The 24,880-nt window shown below is 54.5% G+C and overlaps 2 protein-coding genes across 7 annotated transcripts in view; both read right to left on the minus strand.

The window, feature by feature from the left end:
* Positions 1-420: 420 nt before the first annotated feature.
* STAC2 (SH3 and cysteine rich domain 2) lies at positions 421-3,474 on the minus strand. 2 transcript variants are annotated; one of them, XM_080565560.1, is made up of 11 exons: positions 3,298-3,474; positions 2,770-2,995; positions 2,582-2,679; positions 2,047-2,128; positions 1,836-1,933; positions 1,677-1,734; positions 1,513-1,568; positions 1,166-1,200; positions 999-1,050; positions 767-904; positions 421-664 (listed from the first exon to the last, which is right to left on the minus strand). In XM_080565560.1, exons 1-11 carry the CDS (start codon positions 3,379-3,381, stop codon positions 569-571), a joined length of 1,023 nt encoding a protein of 340 aa, XP_080421686.1. In that variant the 5' UTR covers positions 3,382-3,474; the 3' UTR covers positions 421-568. The 2 variants fall into 2 exon arrangements, with proteins under 2 accessions (XP_080421686.1, XP_080421685.1); XM_080565559.1 differs by having other exon boundaries at positions 1,166-1,263.
* A 1,042-nt stretch (positions 3,475-4,516) lies between these two features.
* FBXL20 (F-box and leucine rich repeat protein 20) overlaps positions 4,517-24,880 on the minus strand; it is a 37,107-nt gene continuing 16,743 nt past the window's right edge. For 4 of the 5 annotated variants that reach the window (XM_080565180.1, XM_080565179.1, XM_080565182.1 and 1 more), the window contains exons 3-15: positions 21,867-21,921; positions 19,662-19,736; positions 17,219-17,313; positions 16,687-16,755; positions 16,401-16,496; positions 15,008-15,134; positions 12,958-13,032; positions 11,816-11,946; positions 10,409-10,469; positions 9,835-9,879; positions 8,461-8,517; positions 7,392-7,604; positions 4,517-6,698 (exon numbers count right to left, since the gene is read on the minus strand). In XM_080565180.1, the coding sequence (XP_080421306.1) occupies positions 6,591-6,698; positions 7,392-7,604; positions 8,461-8,517; positions 9,835-9,879; positions 10,409-10,469; positions 11,816-11,946; positions 12,958-13,032; positions 15,008-15,134; positions 16,401-16,496; positions 16,687-16,755; positions 17,219-17,313; positions 19,662-19,736; positions 21,867-21,921 (1,207 nt within the window). In that variant the 3' untranslated portion in view covers positions 4,517-6,590. The remainder of the gene's footprint in view (positions 6,699-7,391; positions 7,605-8,460; positions 8,518-9,834; positions 9,880-10,408; positions 10,470-11,815; positions 11,947-12,957; positions 13,033-15,007; positions 15,135-16,400; positions 16,497-16,686; positions 16,756-17,218; positions 17,314-19,661; positions 19,737-21,866; positions 21,922-24,880) is intronic. The other variant, XM_080565178.1, reaches the window with a different exon arrangement.

The raw sequence follows: 24,880 nt of genomic DNA on the forward strand, positions 1-24,880 counted from the left end.
GCCGCACTGCGACAGAAACGTTTAATTCAGGCTCCGCGCCGCGAGCACCCCGCGAGGTGGGCACGGGGACGCGCTGCCCCGGCACCCGCGGAAGGGGGGCAGCTGGGGGGGGGGGGCAGCTGAGTGTGCAGAGCCCCCCCCGTGCACCAGCGGCGCTGCACACGCGCGTGTGAGCGCACGGGGACAGGCGTGAGGGGCTCGGGAGTGCGCACGGTGCAAGGGGCGGTGGTGTCGGTGGTGTCTGCGTGTGCGTGGCTCTGGTGCGTGCACAGGGGTTGCACGCCCGGTGGTTGCACACCCGTGCTGGTGCTGCGCACGCTGGCGTTGCACACGCGTGTGCGATGCGGAGCAGCGGGGTGAGGAGCAGCCACGCAGCGGCCGTGTCCCTGGGCACTGCCACCCCCACGGCCGGTCCCCAGGGGATGGGGACGCTGGGGACCGGCCCTGGGGGAGTCTGGAACCACCCGGCTGGGGCTCCCTGAGCCGCCCTGGTCTGGGGCTGGGGACATCGCCGCTGGGGTTGGGGGGGGGTGGGGGGCTCGGGGGGGTGCTGGCGGAGATCCGGACCCTAAATCTCGGTCAGCGCCTCGGCAGGGACGAGCCCCCGCTTCCTCCCGCTGGTGACGCGGACGAGGCCCCGGCTGCCGCCCACGCCGACGCAGATCTGGGATGGACGGACAGACGGACACCATGGGGGGGGGGGGGGGGGGGGGTCACTGCCCACCCAGTGCTTTGGGGGGGGGGGGGGGCACTGGCCGGGCCCTACCTGGTTCTCCCTCAGGCTGAGGTGCCCCCGCTCGCGGCTGCCCGGCACCGCGCGGCAGCTCCGCCAGACGCTCTCGCCGGGCCGGACGCGCTGCACGAAGTTGGCCGGGAAGAAGCCCAGGCGGTCGCCGACCTTCCCCTGTGGCACCGCGCGGCTCAGCCCCGGCATCAAGGGAGGGGGCTCCGAGACCCCCCCCACCCCAGCCCCCAGCCCCCTGCCCCCTGCCCCTGACCTTCCACCACTCCTCGTTGGAGTCGTCCACCAGCGTGATCCTGTCCCCGGGCCTGCGGGCAGGAGGGGGGGGGGGCAGTGCGGGGGGGGCCGTTCCCGCTGCCCCCATGGTGGGAGGGCAGTGGGGGGCCGTGGGTCAGCCCCCCGCCCCCCCAAATCCCCACTCACTGCAGTGCCAGGTCGTGGTGCTCCTGCGGCACGAACTTGTAGAGGGCCACGTAGGAGAACATGGGCGCCCCGTCCCGCCGCGTCGGCCCCCGGGCAGCCTGCGGGCACAGCCGGCCCTGCCCCACGGCCCCATCCCTCTGCCCCACGGCCCCCGTTCCTCTGCCCCACAACCTCCTTCCCATGCCCCATCCCGCTGGCCGCGGCCCCCTCCCGCTGCCCCACACCTCTGCCCCACAGCCCTGTCCCAGCACCCACGGCCCTGGTGCACCACCCAAGCCCCCCCTTTATCCCCCCCCCCCCCACTCCCCATCCTCCAGCCCCATCCCACCCCCCCCCCAGGCCCCCACCTGCTGCCCGGGGCTCTTCTGCTCCGCACTGCCCCTGTCTGCCGGGGTGACAGCCGCTGGGACAGACGGACAGGATGGGGGACAGGGGGATGGGGGGACAGGGGGACAGGGTCAGCCCCGGCCCCAAGCCAGCCCTGACCCCCCCTCCAGCCCCCCCCCCTTACCACCATTGCTCGGGCTCTCTGCGGTGCTCGCTTCCTCCCCGGCCGCCTCCTTCTCACCCTAGTGCAGACGGAGGGCTCGGGGAGGGGGCCGCACACCCCATTGGTGCACCCCCCCCCCCCCAAGCCGTGCAGCCCCTCCTGGGGGTCCGGGGGGGGTACCTGGCTGCCGGGGGGCAGCTCCGTGGGGCTGGCGCCGTGTGCCAGGGAGGTGCCGAACCTCAGTGCCTCGTACACCGGGTCCACCTGCGTGCTGGGGGCTGCGGGGGGGGGGGGGGGCGGCGGCATCAGGGCCCCCCCAGAGCCCAGGGCTCGCCCCACGCTGGGGACAGGGGGGCTCCGTGGTGCAGCCGGGGGCTCGGGGGGGGCTCACCTGGGGGGCACGAGCCGGGCACGGGGGCCGTCTGCTCCTGCAGCAGCAGGGGGGAGCTGAAATTGCGTCGGAAAGAGGTGGCCTGGGGGGGGAAATTGGTGTTGGGGGGGGAAGAAGGGTATGGGGGGGGGGCAGAGCTGGGGGCTGGGGGCTGGCCAGGACCCCAGGGCAGGGCGTGCACAGGCGCCTGCAGCACAGAGCCTCGTGCAAACGAGTCCGCGGGCACGTCCCGGCGCACGTCGCGGCCCGGCGCATGCACGCGGCCTGGTGCGGGTGGGGGTCCCGGCGCGCGCACACGTCCCAGCGCGTGCACGAGCCCTGGCGCGTGCAGGAACCCCGGCGTGTGCACAAGTCCTGGTGAACGCACACGTGCAGGCACGCCTGGCACGCCTCCCCGCCTGCGCACTACGCATCCCAGCACAGGAACACACGTCCCGGCACACACACCTCCCAGCGCACACACACACACACGTGTCCCATCTCACCCCCCCCCCCCCTTTCACACGCACCCCCGTGCACCCCCCCCCCCACCTACCGCCCTGCCCGGGCACCGCTGCTGGGAGATCTCCTGGCAGCACCAGAGGTGCACGCCGGCCTTGCAGCTCCTGCAGCGCAGCCCCTGCCGCGAGTTGCCTGCAGCAGCAGCGGGGGGGGGGGGGGGTCAGGGCCGGGGCCGGGCTCGGGACCCCCCCCCCCCCCCCAGACCCCCCCCCCGGCCCCCACCTGCGATCAGCTGCCGGCACAGGCGGCAGGGGCAGTGCTTCTTGAAGACGTGCTCCTGGAAGCCGTGGGTCCGCAGGGGCTGCAGCGGGGCCGGGGGGCGCCGGGGGGGGCCGGGAGAGGATGGGGGGGGTCCGGGGGGGGACGGGGGGGGCCGCTGGAAGAGGCTCTCCACGCTCCTGCTGCGCAGCAGGGTCCGGAGGGACAGCGAGCGCCTCAAGCGCTGCATCTGGGGGGGGGGGGCACATGGGGGGGGGGCACATGGGGGGGGCACATTAGTTCCCTGTGCACGCTGCCCCCCCCGGTACAACCCCTCCCGTGCAGCCTTCCCCTTTTTCTCTCCCCCCTTATGCCCCCCACCCTGTGCAGCCCCCCCTTGCACCCCCCCTTGCAGCCCCCTCTTCTTGCTCCCCCCTCTTACGCCCCCCCTTGCAGCCCCCCCCTTGTGCTCCCCCCCCCGTGCAGCCCCCCCTTTTTTGTTCCCCCCCCCCCTTACGTCCCCCCCCCCCCCCGTGCCCCCCCCGGCCGTACCTTGCTGCCCTGCCCGGCCCCGGGGCCGGCGGGGGGGGGCGCGGGGGGTCCCGGTGCCTCGCGCTCCCCCGGCGGCTCCGTCATACGCCCGCCCCCCCCCCCGCGCCTGTCGCGACAGCGCCGCGAGCCGGTCGCGATAGCCCCGAGCTCGTGCTGCCGCCGGGCCCCCCCCGCGGGGGGGGTGCGCTGGGGGGGGGAGGAGATATGCAAATCCGCGCTCGCTCATTGGCTGCTGTCCCCACAAGGGGCGGGGCTTGGACACACCCCCGGCGATGCACGCGGGGGGGGGGGCACTGGGGGGACCCCCCCCCACTGACAGCCGGGGGGGGGGGCAGCACCCATGGGACCCCCCCCCCCCAATCTGCACCTGGGGGGGGGGCAGCACCCGTGGGACCCCCCCCCCCCAATCCACACCCAGCTCCCCCATTAAGGCCCCACTGCCCCCACTGACACCCAGGGGGTGCTCAGTGCCCCCCCCCCCCCATTTCTCCCCCCCCCGCCCCAAACTGCACCAAATCCGGGCTGAATTGGGATGCGCCGGGGGCCGTGGGCTGGCGGCGGCGGCGTTGGCTGCGAGCCCTGGATGCGGGGAATTGGGTTGTTGCGGGGGGGGGATGACAATGGGGGGGTGATACAATGGGGGGGGTGATACAATGGGGGGGGTGTCCTTGGGGACAGGGCAGGGCTGGGGGGGGTCCGTCGGAGCCCCCAGGAACACCCCCCCAGCACTAAAATCCCCCCGCAGCGAAATCGTAACGCCAACAACCACGGGGCTCTGCCCCCCGCCCCCATTTACTGTAAATTCTCCCCAAACCGGGGGTAAATTTGGGGCAAATTCTCCCCAAACTGGGCCCAACTGGGAGAACCCCCCCTCGCTGCCACCCCCCCTTCCAGCACCCCCATAAGGACCGGGGCAGGGGGCGCGGGGATGGGGCAGCGCGGGGATGGGGCGGCACGGGGATGGGGCAGCTCGCTGCTCCCTGCCGAGCACCAGGTAAAGGTCGATGCCCCCCCCCATGCTCAATGCCCCCCATAAATGAGCCCCCCCCGGCATCCCTCATCCCTTCAGAGCAGCCCCAGGGGGATCGGGACCTTCCTCAACAGCCCCCAGCCCCATGGGGGGTGCAGCCCCCAGCCCCAGCCCCAGCCCCAGCCCCATTTATTCCGCTTTTTCCCCGCTCTTTTCTCCCACAGAGGCGTTCCCCGAGTAAGGCGAGGCTTGGAAAATGGTGTTTATTGGTACTTATAAATACAAACATCAGGAAGAGTCCATGTAGACAGACAACCACCTAAAGGACGCTGCCCAGGCGCTCGAGCTACCTTACGCCGTTACCCTGTCCGAGAAACAAAACGAAAACAGGAGAGGCTTTTTTGGGTTCGGGACTCGGGAGTTTTCCCCCCAAAACTCTGCTCTGGTACCAGGCTGCTACAGCCCGCTTTCGGCTCCCCCCCGGCTCAGCACCACCTGCACCCCGCGCTCTGCCCCCCCCCCCCCCCCCAAAAAAAAAAGGACCAGAGCAGGGAGCTCTGCGGGTGGGAGCGCAGAAGATGCTCGCTGAGGAGGGAGAGGCTGGAGGGGATTTGAATAAATAGCAGGGACTGAAAGCAACCTGCGGGGAAGGAGCTGGCAGCAGCCTCTGAGAGGCGGCACGCTGCCTCTCCTCCAGCAGACTTCATTAAACGCACACCGGGGGGGGGGAAAGGCCGATTATATGGGGCTGGTGGCGGTCAGCGACCCTTTGGAGCGTCCTCAAGGCAAGCAAGAGTGAAAGGCGCCCTGGGGACCCCCGAAGAGCCGCTCGCGCTGCAGCCGGCTCCTGCCCACGGCAGGCCTCCGGCAGAACGGGGCAGCCCCCCCTCCTCGGCTGCAGAGGGCTGACGACCACCCCCTCCTCCGAAGCACCGGGGGCAATCCCGCCTGAAACGGCCCCAAAAGCGGCTGCCGTGGGCACCCCCTGGCAGCCGGGAAGAGCCGGCCCGTGGCAAAATCTCGTTGCATTCGCTTCACCCTTCTCCACTTACCTGCGGAAGGTGCCGAAGCGAGGAAAGCCCCCGGCACCTCGGTGCAGCACCAAGCGACCAAAACCCGGGGCACGAAGCGAACAACCCAGGGCACGAAGCGAATAACCCAGGGCACGGCCCCGCGCCCCCCGCTGCGTTACGGGGTCCTTGCCTCTTGGCCAGCGCAACGAGCAGCAGCCCCTACGTCCCTGCTTTGCTGTTCCTCCGGGGGTAGGATGGAGGGTCGGGGGGGGAAGGACAGGCAGAGCGGGGGACTTACGGTCACCGGAACAGACTCTAACTCGCCCCCCTACATCGAGGGGGATACTGTCATCACTGGGGTAAAACCTGAAATGCAAAACAAATTCAGACACCCGATCTCTGGGAAAAACAGGCCGAGGAGCCCACGAGCGCAGCCTGTGGCGCGGCTCGCTTTCGGTGTAAGAACCTTCCCAACGGGTCGTTACAGGCTCAGGCTCCTAGTGGTGGGAAAAGAATAGTTTAAATTGTTGCCGTAACTTTCGTTTGGTAAATCTCAGAGTTACTGAATTACAAATCGGTAGGGATAAAAAAAAAAAAGAGCAGGATGTGGGAAGGGTAAAAAAAAAAAAACCAAATAATAATAAAAAAAAAACAACTGATCCTGACGTTACAGACTTCAAGCTATATCACAACAACCTAGGAAGCCGCCGAGCACAAAGGGGATGAACCTTCAGCGTGAGCATGCTCAGGGCGCTCGGCCGGGAACGGGAAGCAGGGGAGCGCGAGGAAGCCGTGCCTCAGCAGCTGCTGGTTCGTCCCCTCACCGAAAAACGGACACGGAACTCGTTGGGGTTTTCTTTTCCTTTTTTTTTTTTGTTTCCTCCCCCTCCTGGACAGCGGATGCAGGGTTAAAGCACGCTCCTTCCTCTCCCTCTCCCCGTTTCAAAGGGCTGCAGTTACCACTCCAACCTCCACAGCAGCAGCAGTCCTTGGGGGTTCGCAAAAGCCTCCCCTCCTCTCCGCAGCGCTTTTGTGTGAGCATGCCCAGCGGGAATGGTTCCGAGTTCTCCCAGTCCACCTACAGAAAAAGCCGACGGCTCCAGCTCCGGGGCGCGGAGTTCAGCGGTTTGCTGGAGCAGGTGGGGGTGTGGATGTATGCGTATGGGTGGCTACGGGGGCCCGGCGCCACGGCCCCGGTCACTGGCCCTTGCGAATGACACTGGTATCGCTTTCCTCGAGGGTACTGGTGTCCACCGTGACTCTACGGGTGTCATTAAATACTCAGTCCGCGAGGCCGGCCGCCGCCGCCGTCATAGGATGATGCAGCATCTGCAGAAGCGCTGTCTGCTGCCCCCGACCGACGGAGGGGGTGTCACGGGCGCGAAGTAGGCATGGACTTTGATGTTGGGGAGGTGGGTCTGCAACGACAAACACAGCGCGGGGAGTAACAACGGCAGGGGCAGGGCAGCGGCCACGCAAAGGGGTCGGGACCGGCCTGGTTCGCGTGGGCTAGGACTACAAACACACAATGCCTGTAAAAAAGCAGGGTCGGACTCCTTCAGTTCAGCGCGGTGATTTCCACGAGCTGCAGATTAGCAAATTGCGTTAGCTGAACACAGTTGCAGCGAGTAAGAACTGACGACACCCTTTCCTCCTCTTGGAGGAGCAGAACATCTCTGTACCGTCCCACGTGCTCTCTGCAAACAAGCCAGCACTCCTATCCCTCTTTTACGGATGGGGAAACTGAGGCACAGGGCTCGGGGTGCCTCAGTTGGCCCCGCAGCTACTGACAGCCGCTCCGGCTCCTCGCCCACACAAACGGCCACGTAGCAATTACAAAAAAAATAAAAATAAAAATAAAAACAAAACAAAAAAGAGACACAGCAATCCCATTTCTCCCCGACCAGGCAGCATCCAGCCCCACACAAGCTTCTGAGCACCGGAGCGCTGTTAATTCTATTACTTTGGTAGATGATTGATCTCAACGCTTTCCAGAACGAGCACCAGACCACGAGGAACCTACGGCCTCAGCCCTCCCCTCTCCCCACCAGATAAAGCACCCAAGTCACAACCCCAGCAGTGCTCCTCTTAATTATCGTTATTATTTTTACCCTGAGTCTCTTGATCCCCGCCCGCGTGATCTGCTGGCAGTCGTACAGTTCTATCCTCTCCAGGCTGTGGCAGCTTTTCAGGTGCTCCAGGGAGGCGTCCGTGATCAGCGGGCAGTTGTCCAGCTCGATCACCTCCAGGCGGTCGTGCGCGCAGGCGCCGTTTCCCAGGTGGCGGATCCCATCGTCCGTGATCAGCTCGCAGTGGGACAGGCTCTGCACCCGAACGGAGATGGTTAGCGGCCTCTGCCACCAGCAGCAAACGCCCTGCCGGGGGTGTTTTGGGACAAGAGACAACCTGGCCCAGGTTTTGTAGGTGCAACACCCGTGGGTCTGCCCCACGGGTGCTCCGGGCAGATCCGCGCTCTCCGTGCGCTGGAGCCACCCCTGGGGGTTTCGGGGGGGGAAAGGCGAGGGGAAAGGTGGCCTGGGAAGGATGAGGCCCAGGGCCAGGAGACAGGACAGCAGATGCTCACTGCAAGGGAACGGAACAAACGCCTCTGCTGCTGAAGAAGCCTCCTTCATAAAATCTGTGGCCTCACACATCACAGGCAAGACCCTGGTGCTGGGTGTAAGAAGCAGCAGGAATGCAGCATCGCCACCTGCTTGGTGCTTTTGGGGGGCTGCACGTTACAGGTTCTGTGGGAGGAAGAGGGCTTGGTCTAGGAGAGGGCACCAGCCTGCTGCTTTTCACGGGGGCACAGGCTGCTGTGGGTCTCAGGTGCCCAGCTCCATGCTACGGGTGAGAAGGGCTGCAGGCTCCTCTCCCACACATTTACTGACAGCCTGCCTCGCGGACAGATTCTGCTAAGCGTGTTGAGGAAAACCAGAGGCTGCTATCAGAATTCAGTGTCCTCTAACTCATTTTCAGGCAGCCGTGGGTGCCTGGCACACGATTCACGCTAGCAGTAGGGGAGGGACAATAGGTTCTCCGGGGTCAAGTTTCTAGCTGAATTCTTCTAAGACTTCGCAACACATCTATGAAGTCAGAGAGACAAATCCCCACAGGCAGTGCTCGAAATCCCTTTGTTTGTAGGAAGAAAATGCTGAAAGTCTCACTTGTAACACTCACCAGAACCTGAAGCCGCGGACAGTGTATGGAGAGCTGGATTAGTGTACTGTCTGTTATCTGGAAAAGAGAAAAGCCTTTTCATGTCGGACGCTTGCCACAAGGACTTTTTACCGCCCTACCAAAGACCAACCGCAAACTTCTGCCTAATCCATGGCCGTGTACACCACAGGCACCGTCCTGAGCTCCTCAGGACTCATCTCCTGCGTGACCAAGCTTCAGATTCCTCTGCTCCCTCACAGAAACCAACTCACGTCCTTAAAGGACTGCTGGGGCACGGCTATTGCTGTTGTTCTGAGCCTCCTGAAGCAGCTCCTGTGAAGCAGGCGAGCAGAAACACGACGACTCCTAAATGTTTGTCTCTGAAGTACAAGAGGTGTCCAAAGCCCTTCCAACAGCTCCGTGGACCGAATTGTTCTTCGTTATTTCTTCAGGAAGAAAGTGACTCAGCACAACGGGTTTCTCGTCTAAAGGCTTTCAGAGGGAACTCGCCGGGCTGCCTTTGTTCAACGCAGCCCAAGGACACAGCCCGATTTTTCTTCTTCCTTTTTGGGTTAACTTTAAATCGCTTCCTGTCTGGACTACTGTCATTTCCTCCTACGACCTCCTGAATTTCTGCCCCGTAAACACCAGGAAGCACAAAATGCTGGGGTCGCCGTGTTCTCGTCGCAGGGAGCAAAACCCAGTTACCTCGATCAGCTTCAAATCTGTCCTTCAGGCTGGAAATTTGTCCTGGGATCCTCAGTAACTTCAACTGTTTTTCCCTGTCAAAGTTCTTCCGAAACAGTAACCAGCTTACGGCACATCCCTGGGGATGTCCAGAGCCAACAACAAGAGGCTCCTTACACTGCATCCCACTGCCTTTGAGGAAGGCCAGGACTAGAACGGGCACCCTGGTTTTATTTCAAGTTGTTTCCATGTCCCGTGTACAAAATTCACTGCTGTTCCAACAATGTCTTTCTCTTCTCCAAGAAAAAAAAAATAACCAACCTAATTTCCTTTATTCCTAGCAATATTATATGGCACAAACCTTCCCCTATGTGCAAAGATTTTATTCTGGGACTTTATCTTGTGTCAAAGGTCATAGCTCACACAATACATGACCTCCTAGACGCATCTACTACTATTAAAGATCTATTTTATTACACTTACAGTAGCGTTTATTACTATGAAATACAAACAAAGGATTAAACTACAAAGGCAACGTTTTCTTGTCCAAAGGTATCTGATCTTTTTCCTCAGGATCCTAAATCAAGCTCCCATTTGGAGACAACTTGCTGCTTTTTCACCATCTTTCTACACTGCTGTGATTGTGCTAAAACAAAACAAAACAAACAAACAAAAAAACAAGTAACTGCCAGACGTGGCACCTCCTACCTGGACGCACTCTTCCAGGTCCATTTTTTCAAGCTCGTGGCAGTTCTAGGAACAAGCAGAAGACCAAACACAAAACTAGGTGCAAAGTTCAGACAGCAAACACAAAGACATCTACAAGACAGACAGCCCTTTTTAAGAACAAAGGTTTTTCTCCATGAAACAAAGGGATGGAAAAGAAAGTTCACTGCATCTTTATGCACATCACCAAAGAGTAAAGGGAATCTAGCAATTTCACTCATTTAAACGCACTGAGATTTTTTTTAATTCATAGAAAGTAAAGGGGGTTTAAACGTAGGGTCAGTTGTACAGAGCACAGATTAATCTAGAACAAACATTCAGATTTGTAACTCCCAAGTATTTAACATTTCACTTAGTTCAGATGCAAATCCTCTAAGGGGTGTGGGTCAGGACAATGCTTAAGATATCGGAAATTATGTACAACCTAGCTTCCATCCAAACTTCAAGAGGAAAAGCATTAAAAACGCTACACTCAAGAGAGAAGGCTACTGTTTGTTCATATCCATCATGAAAAGAAAGCAAAGATACTCGAAGAAGAGTGGAAACGAGCACTTACCCTAGCTAGAGTAGTAAAGCCCACATCTGTTAGCTGAGAACACCTTGCAACTTCTAATATTCTGCACAGAAAGAATTGATAATAACCATGGTGGAGTCGTTTTGCTTTTCAAAGTTTCATTAAAAGCTTCCAGCAACCCAGAAAAGTCTGCCCCGGTTTAGGCTGTGCTCTCTGAGGACGATCTGCACAGAGCAGCCACCCTCTACACCTGAGCGTAGGTCACAGGAGAAGAAAAGGAGAAGTTGGGCTAAGGGGAACTCCAAGGCTCGCTCAGTCCGTGCCTGCTACGAGGCAGAGCAGGTCTGGTCTGAAAAACATTGGACTAAGGTGCTCAAAAAAAGTCTTCATTGCTCTGGTTTCTACCCCAAACACAGGGCTCATCATGAAAAGTGTGCAATACAAGCCAGGACGCACGACAGCCCAGCAGATGGACATGAAAATAAATATTTAATGCCTCGACAGAAGAGCTTCAGGTCTTCTCAGAGGCCAACTGCCTGCTTGTGCGACAAGAGACGAGCTTTCTGGTGGGCAGTTACTGCAGCTCTGCAGGGGTTTGCTTCACGGCACTAACATTTATGTGCCTTTAGAGAAAGGCAAACCAACTTTCCCAGAACTGTGTGGAACTCCAGCTGAACACACAGAGAAATCGCCTGAACTGAAGCCACATTTTGCCTTCCCCTTTCACAACTAGTTTCTTTACACTTGCACACTGCACTTTACACCACGATTCTTTAAATGAGCTTTTTGTGGAAAATAGATACTCCCCCCCTGTATTTTATGTTAATTAATACAGGCTACCCAGCTGTTACAGATGCCAGATAACAACCATCCCTTCTTCCTGCACCTGGCCATTTTCTGAACTACAGCAAAATCTTCCTGGAAAAACTTTTCCTGATAAATTAAGCCTTTAAATAAAAGCAAGCACCTGCAGAGCTGCCGCTGGAAGCTCATCCTTTTGAGCGAAAGCACAAATTCCATCTGCTATAAAATTATCACAAAAATCCCGCGAGTATCACACGTTAAGAGGAAACAATATTGTCTAAATGCATTTTCAGTTCTCAGTACTGACGTAACCTAACCTCAGCTGTTTTCCACAAAAAAACAGAAGTAAATACACAACGGTTTGAAGCGAGACTGCTGCGAGCGACTGCCCTGGCAGCACAGAGAGCCGCGGCACGGAGCTCTCCTCCCAGCCTTCTGTCCCCTCGAGTTTGTTCCTAAACTTGAGGGATTTTTTGGGGGGTACAACCACGGTCACCTCGCAGCACAGGAGTAAGCTCAGCAGTAACAAAGCACCCTGAGACCTTCAGTGCCCGAAGCAGCTCAAGCACGGCGTGACCGTGTCCCCGGGACCCTCTGCTCACGCTCAGGGGTTGCCGAAACTCAAGGTACCCGCTGAGAGCTCACCTCAGCCTGGGGCAGTTCTGTCCCAGGGCGTTCAGGATGGCGTCGGTAATGTTACAGCAGCCCGAGGCACACAGGGATTGCAGCTTGTGGCACCCTCTGCATATCGTGATGAGCCCGTCGTCTGTTATTTGCTGCAAGAGAAACAACAACAACATCACAAGCCGTAACGGAGGAGGGGGAAGAGCAACACGCTGCACATTTTCCTCTCAGATTTCCAACCAGGAACTTAACCGAGGCCAAGTCATGCTTCTTTCAACCCAAAAACGCATTCAAGTATTTCACTGGAGCAGCTGACACAGGCTAAGCCGCACTGCGGTGACTTGTAAACATCCCCAGAGTGATCCCACACGCTCGGGGACGGGTTTGAGCTGGGCCACGTGGATGGCAGGGGGAGGCACAGGAGCACCCGGCCCGAATCTCCTTCCTACCTCTGCAGCTCTTGGTTGTAAAAACCAAACACTTGAGCGGTTTGGGAACACAACCTGAGTGGAAGGAGTCCACCTTGTGGCCCAGACCCCGTCAAACTCACACCACAGCAACTCCACTCGGCTCACGGGGCCAGGGCAGCAGCGCAGGGCCCGGCCCCACAGCCCCCAGGGGCCGTGCCCACCTCCCTGGGAGAGGGCCGGGACCGCCCATCCCCGCTGCATCAGACCGACTGCGTGATATTACGCACAAAGAGCCCGCTCCGGTTTCGTTTTGGGCGTAAATACGCATTTTTGGCACTGCAGAGCAACTGGTTGAGAGTCCTGAGCAGGGAAATCGCCCCTCTCGGTTCAGTGCGAGGAGAGCTGGGAGGAAGCTGGCTGGAGCGCCGCGCCGGCATTCCAGCCCCATGGAAAGAATTTCTCCAGCTAGTCCTGCAAAGGAGTTCAGAAGCCCTGCGGGCAGGGCGAGGAGACAAACAAAGCTGACAAGCTGAATGCGGTGACACCGTTTTGGGGGCTTATTCAACACTGCTGAGCGCTCCCAGAAAGCTGTTTCTCATCAACTATTTTTTAAGAGTCTCGTAAATTTACAGCCGCCCCGCCTGCAGAGATGACGATGTTTCTGGGATCGAGTCTGTTCTGCGTGGTTCTGCTTAGGGACGGCCTCAAAACGCACGCGGGCTGAGCCGGGAAGTCACAGCGCGGTTTACTTACTAAGCACGTCTGAAGGTTTAAAGTCACCAGTTCAGGACAATGTGCGCCGATATATTTGAGAGCTTCATCCTCAAGCTGGAAAGAAAAAATCAGAGGCTGAAACAACCTGTTAATACTTGAAACAGTCTTCAAAAGGAAGCTTTGAGAACAATAAGATGTCTGTGCTTGGGACAGCTGTGGGGGAGGAGGGCGATGCAGTCTCAAAATACGCAGCAGTAAGCGCGTGCCATTTTGTACATCCCAGGAACAGAGTTCAAAGACCCACGGCACTAAGTTACTGATTTAGAGAAAGGCTGATCCGATCAAACGTGTGATCAACAAAGCCAGTCGTGAAGTCAGAAACTCTTTACGGGAATTAAGGCAACGCTTCACTAGCGAGGGCCCACGAGGAACTGCTTTCATACTGCAACAGTGGAGCTCTCAAAAAAGATAAAGTATTATTTCAACATGAGGAGCACAAACACATCCACGTTGCTTTCTGATGATAAAAAAAAGCTTGTTATTCTTAAATCTATAAGAACAGATGGCAAATAATTGATAACAAGGATGTACTACCATCAATATTACTCATGACTCTATAAATTACTAGAAACTCAAGCTGTTTCCATGACCTGAATCCTCAAAATAGGCTGAGATTGTTATTATCTTTAATCAAGTCATTTTGACAGCCATATATACCCACCTCACATGTTAAAAAAAACAACAGCAATAAACATTCAACGAAAATTGCCGACTATTGCCCTTACAGCTGGGCTTTCTTGTGCACACAGGGGTATTTTGGCCTTGTGCACGCACGATGTGTTGCTGCTTTGCCCATCACGAAAACCTTTTAGGACTTTGTGTCCTTGCACAAGAGAAATGTGCTTTTTGTAAGATAAAAACATATAGCTGTTTGTCTATATGCAGCAGATGAAAATGGCACTTAATGACTCATACGAAAGGAATGCCCGCCCCCCAAAAATAAATCCAAACCAAACAAGCGCTGATGGTGTCTGGGGACGAGGACCCAGCAGATCAGAGCGCCCGGCTGCTGGGTCCACCGTGGGGCTCTTCAGCTCTCAGCAGCCTCTGGGCCACAGGTTTCAGCCCCTGCAGGGTCAGCTTTCCTCTTTTCCTCTCCTTTTTCAAGGGCAAGATTCTGAGATGCAGCTTTGCTCTTTCTAGCCTGATCTGTCTGCATTGAAAAGACTGCACCCCAATTAAGAAATGAGGATCGGTCCCCACATTCTTTGTGAAAGAGCTTTGCAAGCTCCCGCTCGCTCAGAGAGTAACGCCCAAGGCTGATGTTCCCTGTGCCCCAGCTCACAATTAATATAGCTCCTTAGTAAGGATGTAGTGTAAATGTTTCCCTGTATTACACTTTCCAATGATTCACCAGACAAGAAACTGAAGTATGATTAAAGGAAATTAAGTCTAAATATCGAAAAGGGAGCAAGCCAGTTTTCAGCTGTAAGAGCTGGCACGCCGTTTACATATTCCAAAGAAAAGCAGCACGGTCTCTGCAGCCCCTTCAAAACGTACTGCTATGGCTCAAGAGCTACATGAGGGACTTGTGGGAACAGTACTACGATCCTGGCTGGCTGCAGAAGTCTTTTCAAGGAGTCCCAAACACGGGGATTTCTCTGACCAGCTGGAAGGTCCAACTGACACGGAAAGGCAATTCTATCACCGCTGCAAATGAAAGGCCTGCCACGCTTTCTAAAATTTTCTGAGCCTTCAAAACCAGATGGGTCTAGTCACGAATAATAAAGTTATCTTTTCTTTAGGAAAAAATAAAAGTTTGCTCAGTGTGTTCCCGATGGGGGGGGAGAAGAATGATTCTACAGCTAGACAGGCAATTTGTCCCCTGTCCCACTACTCACGCTGAGCTCCAGCTATTAAAGTATTTCCAAAAAAAAAAGCCGTTAATCTCCACCAGACAGATTGTGAATGATTTCAGTAATGCAACGTTTCTGGAAGCAGAAAATCCCACAGCACTTCATCCCCAACACTTTGTTGCAGCAGACATCAGCCAGCTGCTGTGGCTCGCTGGAGCACTGCGGAGCCGTACCTGCGTGCAGCCCTTCAGGAACAGGGCTTTGAGCCCCCCGCAGCCTCTCACCAGGGCCTGGATGCCATCCTTCGTCACTTGGTCGCACCAGGAGATATTCAGCTGTTCCAGCAGCGGGCATCCCTCGCTTGGGAGGCGAAAGGAAAAGCGCGTGGCAACTTTTTGTTTTACAAAGACATCCTGCTTCGAGACAGAACCGGGAATCCCCCGGTTTTGGGACCCACACGAGCACCGATGCACACCCACACCCCACGGGGAACGCTTCCTTGTCAAACACCTCCAGCTGTGAGCAGCTTTCCGGAGGCACTGGGAGCATACCCCACTTTGGGCACCTCCCAGCTCCTACACACACACACAGTTTGTGTGTTTATGCGCTTTCTGGACCCAAATACAACCAAACCACCTGCAGCCAGAGCCAAAAATTGTGTTGATTTCCACCATGCTGCTTCTGACCTTCCAGACGTAACTCTGCATTTACAAATAGCTGCCAGCAGGAGCAACACTCAAGTGCAATTTGCAATCAGGAAGAAATATAGATGCTATCAGGTATTTAAGGTAGCTGCAGCACAAGTCTGACCATTTGAAATTAGAGACAGGGATGAAGACCCTCAAGGGAATAAAAAAAAAGCTCAAAGTATTTTAACATAGCCACAAAAATAATATAACCATTCATTTGTTCTTTTAAACCCGTGTTTTTCTTTTGGTACCTAGGTGAACCCTCCAGTTTTTTCCCCTGTGATACAGCTTTCCTGTATTTTCTTCCACGGGGATACCACTTGAAACTTTTTTTTTTTTTTAAAGCTCAGCCTCTATCATTACCTTCAGTGTTTTTTTGCCTCCTTTCCTCTGTCCCAATATCTTCCCACCAATGTCTGTCTTTCCCTTCCTTTTCTAGATTACTTGGCAATTCCATTTAGCAGATTTAAGCAGTTACAAGTCTCCTAAGCAGTTTGAAAAGACAAATAGTCACATGCTGGTGTTCGCCTTCTGGCTACACAAACACCAAGTATGCAGCGGTACACTTACAATGCAGAAGCTGACTGTTAGCAAACGAACATTTAAAAAAGGCAAACTGACTAAGCCTTTTTTTTTTTCCCTACACCCCCGATCCCTCCTCCAAGACTTCAACGCAACATAATTCTTCTACCGCTAACAATCGCCAGGACGGATGCAAACAAGTTTAAGGGCAGCTTTTATTGCGTCCTCCTCCCCTGTCTCTGCAAACCAGGAGGCACGACATGAACATTGAGCTCTGCTGGGGGATGCCTGAACTCTAACCACGGTTAAACCTCAGCCTACTTCAGTCTCCTCCAAGGCACACAAGGAACACGGGGCTGCAGCAGGTCACACTACCTGGAATCAACGGGCAAAAGTCAACGTTGTCAACTCCTACCTCAGTGCTTTCAGGGACAGGTTGGTTATGGAAGTGCAGGAAGCCAAATCAAGGTGCCTGAGCTTAGAGCAGAACTTACTGAGGCTGGTACACGTACTGAAAGAGAACACACAACAGACTCTGACATGACAGACGTATTCCAAGTCATACGCATTTCATACGACATGCATTATACTACCTGCTGCATGCACAAGCCTGGCCCTCCCTTAAAAAGGGAGCTGAGACTATAACATGGTGCACACAGAAAAGGGGGATAACAGCGGAAACAAAAGAGACCATTACTCACGCGTCTGTGATCTTGGTACAGCCATTTAGGTTCAATACTTCAATATTTCTGCAGTTCTGTGCAAATGTCCTTTATTAAAGGAAAGGCAAAACGTAGCACTTGTCAGGCAATAGATTTCCAGGTGGTCTACTGCGTTTATTAACACATCAGATAAAATTTTGTAAAATCCTCTCAAGCAAAATAAACAAAAAGTAAATTCATGTTGCCCTGTATCTTGCCCTGGGACTTCACAGAATGGAAATAAATTCACAGATTTCCCAGCCCAACGGCAAAAGTTTGTGATTTAGCAGCAATTACTGCTTAGCCTGTAGCAGCAGCTGGTATTATTTTAATGCGAACAACCAGTGAGTGAAGTTCAGGAATGATAAAGATATCCAAGATTGCTTCTGTGTTACTGCTCTCAGTGTTTTAAGTCAGACACAGGCTAAAGGTCTCAGTTCCAAAGCGTTCATGTCTATCAGTCCTCTGTGGCTGTAGAGACCGAATCACTCTCTACTTTACTTTTAAGAGCAGAAGCGAGCCGTGCCATTACCTTAACGCATTGTCTCCCACTCCTTGACAGCCACGCAGGCTTAACTTCCGCAAGAACCCCCCACATCTCTTGGAAATGTTCTCAACTACTCGGCCCTGTCGGAGACAGAAAGAGCTACGTTAAAATCCAGAAGAACCCAAAGTGGCTTCAGCATTCAAAAAGCCAAATTCACAGTTTTGCACGTTAACAACAGCTTGCTATTCTAGGGAAAACATTGCTAAGAAAACAAAAGCGCCATGATGATAATCTAAGGCAGGGAGGGGGGAAATTATTCAGCTTCTGAAGATGGAGAGACAAGGCACCTAAAGCCGGAGGAGGCGAGTTCAGGCTGACAGCTGAGGATCTGCTCCAGCCCAGAGCCCTGGACGCTGATGCAGACTACCCGAAGAAGGAAAGCAGCAGCGCTGCTGCTACGGCGGGGCAGAAGACTGACAAACGAGCACAGTGAGCGCACTGTGAATGGAGATACTTCAACTTCTGTTCAAAATAGCGCTGGGACAGAAGTAGCCCACGAGCCTTCCTCTTGCAGAAAAAGGGATCCACACGTTTGTGTTCAAGAGAGCTAGAGAAATGGATTTTTCCCCCCACATTTGCACTCAGTGGAAGTCTGCGAAGACCCTAGGACAAGGTAGCATTTAGCCAGGTATTTCTGACGGAATGAAGTGCAAAAGCCACTTAGAGAGCATTAGTACCAGTGCCCAGGAATTCCAGCACCTTCCCCTCCGCTTTATTCTACGCTTGTTTATCCCACAACAGGAACTCCTCTCAGTTCTTCAAGGCACCATTTAAGCCCCTTGTAGTGCCAAAGATGTTTTCCCACTATCTTCTTCCAAGCAAAATAAGTAAGAATCAAGCAGCAGGCTGGGCACCACGTAATGCCACGACTGAAGGAGGGGCACCAGCCCCACCAGATCTCTGCGTGGGCTCCTGCTAACACCCAGCCGCCGGCCCTGGGGGCAGTGGGAACAGCCGAAAGCCTGACCTGCACGGAAGGGGTGGAGGGTCCCAAACAGCACGCGTACCTTTGTGATTCCTCTAGCCAGCCTATGAAGTCATATGCTTGAACGAGAAGATTTGAATAAGTCACATTATAAACGGAATTCGTGTCAGCTGGTGGATTTGCATTGCTTTAAAGCAAGAACATTTAGGACATCGGGAAGCCTGGCAGGTGCTTGGAGGTTAGGTGCAACACTCCACAGCATCTTCCTTTGAAAGGGGAGGCTGGGGCTCGTGGAAGAACACGTGTTTGATGTGGAAACCGTGCAAAAAGCAGTTGGTAAGAGCAGGTGGGGCTGTGCCCGCAGCACTCTGCTCTCCCTCCTACACAGACCAAGCGCAGCGGCTCCGGCCACGCTTCCTGCTAGACCGGGCACCTCTGGCTGTGCCGCACCTCTGTGCAAGGGCAATGGCACACCTCCGGCACGTCCGGGGCACGGTAAGAGATCAGTATCTGTTATCAGATCGGTAGCTGTTATCGACAACAACAACAACATCACACCATTTACTTCCTGCAAGGAGTCCCAGCCCGGCCAGACCCCTTCGGGCAGGCAGAAGTCACCCAGCGTCACAGGGTGGTGACTTTATCCGGGCACCTCACTTAGACACAGCTGGCAGGGAGGTTTTAACTCCTTCCTCCAGCAATACTGCGTGCATTTCCCTCCAGTTCCCACAAGGTGTGCATCTTCAGTCATCGTCTGCTTCACGTCTACAGTAAGTTGAGCGATGCACCATCTCCCTCCTCCAAAGCATTTCAAAGAGCAAATGAATACTGTGATAAGAAACAAGTTTCTTGTAGTTTTTTTTTTTGGGGGGGTCTCTTATCCTGATAAATGCAATTTCAGTTTTTAGAAGAGGATGACAGCAGCATCCCTTCCTGTGTGTGCTAACTAGACCACATCCAACAGATTTAGAATAGCTGCAACGAAGCACTTCTAAAGCTGCGTCTTTTAGGAGCAACTCTGCCCCTGGTGCCCCTGAAACAGCCACATTTACATCGCATTTCTTTACATTAAAGATAGACGGGAAAGGAGAGATGTTGTGGGCCACGTTTCAAGAGACATTCAGAGTCTTAACGGTCCAAGTCCATGCTATGAGAGCATTTTTATTTTTTGAGTCAAAGGAAAAGCAGCCTGAATTCTGCTATGCAGAACTAATTTTCCTCAATACACCTATTTACTTATTTCTGGTTTTAGAACACATGCACGAAAAACCTCTCCCTCTATTACTATCTTTAAGTCTTGATACAGATATGTAATTCTGTCCATTTTCAAAAGCTGAATGGATTGCCAAGACTTTAAAGACTCCCTGAAGCTAAGAAGAACTGAAATTAATGATTTCTATCTCCAGGGAAGGTAGAAGGGGTTACGCTGGGAGTATTAATCCATCCTAGGCTGTAATTACATTTTAACAAGAAAAAACGGGTTTGTATGTCACTTAATTATACCTCAATATCCCTCTGGAAATCAAACAGGTCAATTCGCTGCCAGTTACTGCCATCCAGGGCCAGAACATTCCATGCCTTTATCGGGGGGAAAAAATGTAAATGTGTTGTTAATATGAAAAAAAACGCCAGCAGGGACCTAGTCACAGTTCGTTCCTTTCAGAAACAACATTCCGTCTCGGGGGAAAACCCAACAAGTGATTACGGCCGACAAGGAAAACCGATCGGTTACCGGCCCCGATCAGTCATCGCCCACAGCACGGCTCCTCCGGGGGTCCCTCGGGGGCACCACCAGTCCTGCCGGAGCCCCGTCCCTCAGCACAGCTCGCCAGCACCTTCGGAGGAAGCCAGCAGCCGAGGTGAAGGATGTGAAGGGTGCCAGGACGCGGGGGAGCCACGCAGGAGAAGCGACCCCAGGCTCCTGCGCTGCCCCGAGGAGCACAGCTGGCGCCAGGCTCGCGGTCGGATCCCATCAGAGGTGGGGGAGGCTGGCATCCTGCACACCTTCTCCTACCTCCAGCAGGAAAAGGTGCTCGAGGCTCTTCCATGGATCGGTGCTACGTCCCCCAGACAAATTCAGAGCCTCGTAAGCTGCCCAGGTGAAGCATCCAGCTCCCGAGAGCCGTGCACCACTGCTGTAGTGACAGCGTTTTCTACCTCTGACTTAGAGTGGGTTTTGGCTTGTTAAGCAGGCAGGGGTGGACAAATAAAAAAACAAAACAAAACAAAACAAAACACCTCTCATATTGCTTATGTTACAAATGAGAACCAGGAATTGAAAGTTAGTAATTCTGCCCTTAATAAACCAAGGTTTTTAACAGAGCTGATTTTCAACAGAGTTGAAAACAGTCATCAATACCGTACTTGAAGTTTTAATTGCATAATCAAAGTAAACAGCTGAATCTCATAATAGCCGTGAGTCCATCATTGTGAAAGAGTGTGTGTGCGTACAGGCGTATTCCTGTACTACACCTATTACAAGCACTAAGCCACATCTCCATCACAACATACTAGTTCTTGTGCAAGCCACACAGGGACTTGCAGCAGCTCACAGAACTGAGCGCTGACTTTCTGCGTTTGCAGCCTCATTACAGGTGTTTGTTTCAAGGTCTGGTCATTGGCAAGAGAAAGCCACCAGCTCCAGTGGAAGAGAAACCCATCGGTAGATGCAAGCTGTAACGCTGCGTGTTTTAATGTCTAATGGAGAGATTTCTACACGCAAACTTCTGTGGCTCTGCGGAGGTACTTTGGCCCTTTACAACACACGCAGTGCCAGTGACGGATCTGCTCTCAGATGCCCTGTGGAAGCAGAAGGCAGTGACAAAACTGGGAGCACAACCTGGGACCGGCACGGATGCTTGACCAAAATGTGCTGTCAGTGCTGGAGCAGCGAACTTCAGCTGGAGGAGCTTTCATCGGAAGATCTGTGGTATTCTGAGAATGTGGAATCGTAACCACACTGCTTGGACATCACAGGGCTTCTTTAAAATGCAATTAAAAACGTTAAGCATAGTATTTCGTATTCTTGTATGCTCTGAATAATGAACAAAGTTATGGTTCGGGTTTGACCTGAACCAGGTTCTGGCAAGATGAAGCACCTGAACACGTCTGACAGCTTTAGATGGCTGGGCCTGCAGGTGGAGTTTTCCCAAGTGAATAACCCAGGCCAGGTCTTGCTCCCTGAATCCCGCAGGACTATGAGATATTTAAGGAAAAAAAAAAAGAAGTGTAAACAAGACACTTGTTTTTTCTTCTACATTTGTATCAACTAAATCCAAGTAGGAAAGCAAACACTCATTGACTGTGCCTTGTCAATCAAAATTTCTTTACTTCCACCAAAACCAAGAAAGTTTTAGACTCATCCACACGTCACAGCTGAAGTTCAGTGCTTGCATCAGTGCAGGCCTCCTGTACAAAGCCCAGGTTGCTGGGAGAGCTCTTTGTCAAAGTCAGCTGCTTCCCTTTCACAGTCTGCTCGGGGCCTTGGGTGCCATTAAAACAGTGTTCAAGCTTGATCTCAGCGGCCATCAGAAGTTTCTGGCATTCCCCTTTAATACAGGACACTAAATAACAATAGTTGAAATGTTCTGTGCACAAAGCTCCCCTGTACAAATTCCCCGGGTCTGAAATGCCAGGGAGGGCTGCAAGCGAGAGCCGTAACAGTCCCACGAACCACGGAAACCCACCAGCAAGGAGGAAGGTTCTTACCCTGGAGACTTGAGCACAGCGACACAGAGTGACCACATCCAGGAACGAGAAAATTCTGCAACAGAAACAGAAGGTACCTTTTGGTTATCCACATTTACAACAAAGAGAGCATGGAAAAAAAAAGAAAAACAATGGGAAAAAAAGGGCTGGAGACAGCAAAACTTCTTTGCAAATCAGTCGAAAGCTGAACCGTGAAAAGAAGTGCAAACCTAGCAGTTAACAAATGAAAGCAGAACCAGAGACACTGATGTACTGGGGAGCACTGACCTCACACCCGGCAGCATTTGCTGACAGTGAACAGGACGAGCAGGTATTGAAACAGATGCACACAGGTATCATCCTACAGCTTAACATAAATGACTGGCTGGGCCAGGATATGGCCGAATAAAGTCACTTTTGGCTGTGCTGGCTCCTCTCTGACATCAGAGTAGGGCTGCACCCAGCGCTGCCGCTCAGCAAAGCCCATCCTCTTTAACAACCACGCTCCAAAAGCGGGCAGCGTGCTAATTACCAGCCAATAAATCAGAGCAGCACGACGGCCCGGTTTCGGCGCACGGCTTGCTTCCTATTTCTCTCACCGCTGTGCTAAACACGAAGTGTCATTAACACAAGGCTGGGAGGAGAGTTTTGCTCCATAGCGCTGCGAAGCGACTCGCGCAGCTGGCCGGTGTTCTGGCGTGTGTCGGCGTGGCGTGCTCCGTGCTCCGCCAGCCCTCTCTGCTACGTGTGCTCCTCTGCCGGGCACACCCCATGCTCAGGACAACACCCCGGCGCTGCTGTCCCACTTACTGGGATAAAGGAGTTAGGCAGTGAGACTTGGCAGTGCTAGAGCGGGGTGAGACGCCGATGCTTTTATCTCGGGCACCTCCGTCTGAAGGCATGAAGTACCGTGCCCATTTAAGGCTCCCAAATCTGTACCGATCACATACCTTTATCAATAGGATCGTTTTATGGTGTATTTTATGGTGTGTGGTTATCCAGTCACATAGCAAAAACAGGAAAGGTGAAACAGTCAGTGGAAAGGTAGCAAGGTTTCATTCTCTGTGACAGCAGTTATAAAACCACAGGATGCAACGTTTTTGGAAATAAAGAATCACAGGATCATTAAGGTTGGAAAAGACCTCCAAGACCACTTGGTCCACCTGTCCCGATAATACAGGTGGCTACAGGAACACACCTGCACGTGTGCTTTGGTGTTTTAAACCTGAAGACCACCAGGAAGAGAAGGCAAACGTTATCAGATGTGAGCGTTACGGCTTTGGGGCGAGCAGTTTTGTTCCAGTGCTATTCCGCATTTCTTAAAACACTCTCGTCAGATAAAGCACGGCTATCCAGAAGAAATTCTGAGAATGAGCAGAGCCCCACCGCTCCAAAAACCTCCAGATTTTCTCAAGAGAACAGCGTACAGCCTGACAGGCAGTTGTTTGATATCCACAACACTCGATTCATCCCCCCACAACGTGGTGGGCCTGGGAGGGCGAACACAAGCTCTCCTACGTCCCCAGGGGAGCCGCCTGTGCTGGAAGAGCCTCCCGGGCGAGATGCTGCCAGCAGCGAGCTCTTTATATATAAGACCCAAACGCCCTGCGCTAACGCTTACTGAAACTCTCCTACTAAAGAGGAAAGCCGTACGAGGTGCTCACCCACCCAGATATTTACAAAGAATGCATTTGAATAAACAGCGCAAGTGCTGATAAAGATGGGGGGAGAGCGCTGGGAACAACAAACACCGCGTGCATGCAGGCCAACTGCACTTTGTCCCAGAGATAAAGGAGGAGCATTACCTCGGCTTGTGCTACGGACCTTGGTGGCAGCGTGCACGTTACCGTGCCGTGCACATCCACAGGCACACGTGTGCGCGCACACTGCTAGGTACAAACAGCAAAACGGACTTCCAAATTTTAGGAGAGGACAGGAGCAAGATTGAGGTGATGTTACAGATGATTTCGTATGATGCAACCACGCGATTCAAGGTGTCCGACCTAGCAGGTACACACGAAGCACTTCAGATACACCCGCAGTTCCACACTCACTTCTCACTGCCTAGGAACAAGTCTTCCCTTGAAATAAACGTTATTTATGTGTGCGTGTATGCAAGCGCTGAGGATTTCTTTAGCACAATATGAACAAACAACAATACAAGGAAAGCCTGTGGAAGTGATAGAAGCTGGGGAAAATTCCTACTTTTACCCTGGATTCCCAGCACAGGAGCACAAAAACCACCTCCATGGGAACAGTGGCTAAGTCAATAACTAGGCACACTTCTATATTTTCATTAAAATCGCTTTCTCCGTGGAAATCCCAGGCTATTAATAACCCCCTCATCCCTCCGTCAGGGCCAAATTCTTCTCTGCTTCCTGCTCCTCCCTTCCCAGCCTGCCCACACAGCAGAAGGGATGCCAGCACCGAACGCTTGCCCCTCACCTCCCAAGCTCACATTTCTGAGCTTTGCCAGGAGCTCCCCTGCTGCTGGAGGGCTCCTGGGACGCACAGCCCACCCCCCTGCTCGCTGCGAGGCTGAACTCTCCGAGGGGAAGGAGAAATCCCGCTGCTCCGGGCGCTGGGGGGGCGGCCCGCACAGCACCTCGGCAGGAAACCCACGGACCCCAACAGGATTTGGGGACTTCTGCTCTGAGAAGCGTAAGAGCGTTCCTCGTTTCTGCACTGCTCTGATGGTTGCTGGGGAATGTTAGCCAGTGACTCAGCAGAATGTGCTGCAAAAAAAATCACTCTGCCAGCAGCAGGGCCTCGCTGCTGCGTGGTTCTGCCGCCTCAGAGCTGGCTGCAGCCACAGCCCTCGCGCAAACTGCTGGGAGCAGCAGGAGCACAGCTCAAGTCCCGCAGGCACAACGGCCTCAAGTTCTATAAAACAGCCCCAAGGATGGTCTGCTGCTTCTCCGAGGAGCTCCTGGGGAACATCAAACCACCCCAAATCCCACCACCAAGCTGCTTGCCCTAGCAGTGACCGGGCAGACGTCTTCATCTGAGTACAGCAAGGGGCATGAGCACTGGGG

The sequence above is a fragment of the Anser brachyrhynchus genome (genome assembly GCF_964034855.1).
Source record: "Anser brachyrhynchus genome assembly, chromosome: 22".
NCBI classification, from domain to species: domain Eukaryota; kingdom Metazoa; phylum Chordata; class Aves; order Anseriformes; family Anatidae; genus Anser; species Anser brachyrhynchus.

Coding starts and splice junctions, on each gene's coding strand:
- STAC2 (XM_080565559.1), bottom strand. CDS start 3,381: ATGACGGAGCCGCCGGGGGAGCGCGAGGCACCGGGACCCCCCGCGCCC. Junction 1,569..1,676: donor AGAGAGCCCGAGCAATGGTG/GTAAGGGGGGGG, acceptor CGTCTGTCCCAG/CGGCTGTCACCCCGGCAGAC. Junction 1,051..1,165: donor CACCACGACCTGGCACTGCA/GTGAGTGGGGAT, acceptor TCCTGCCCGCAG/GCCCGGGGACAGGATCACGC.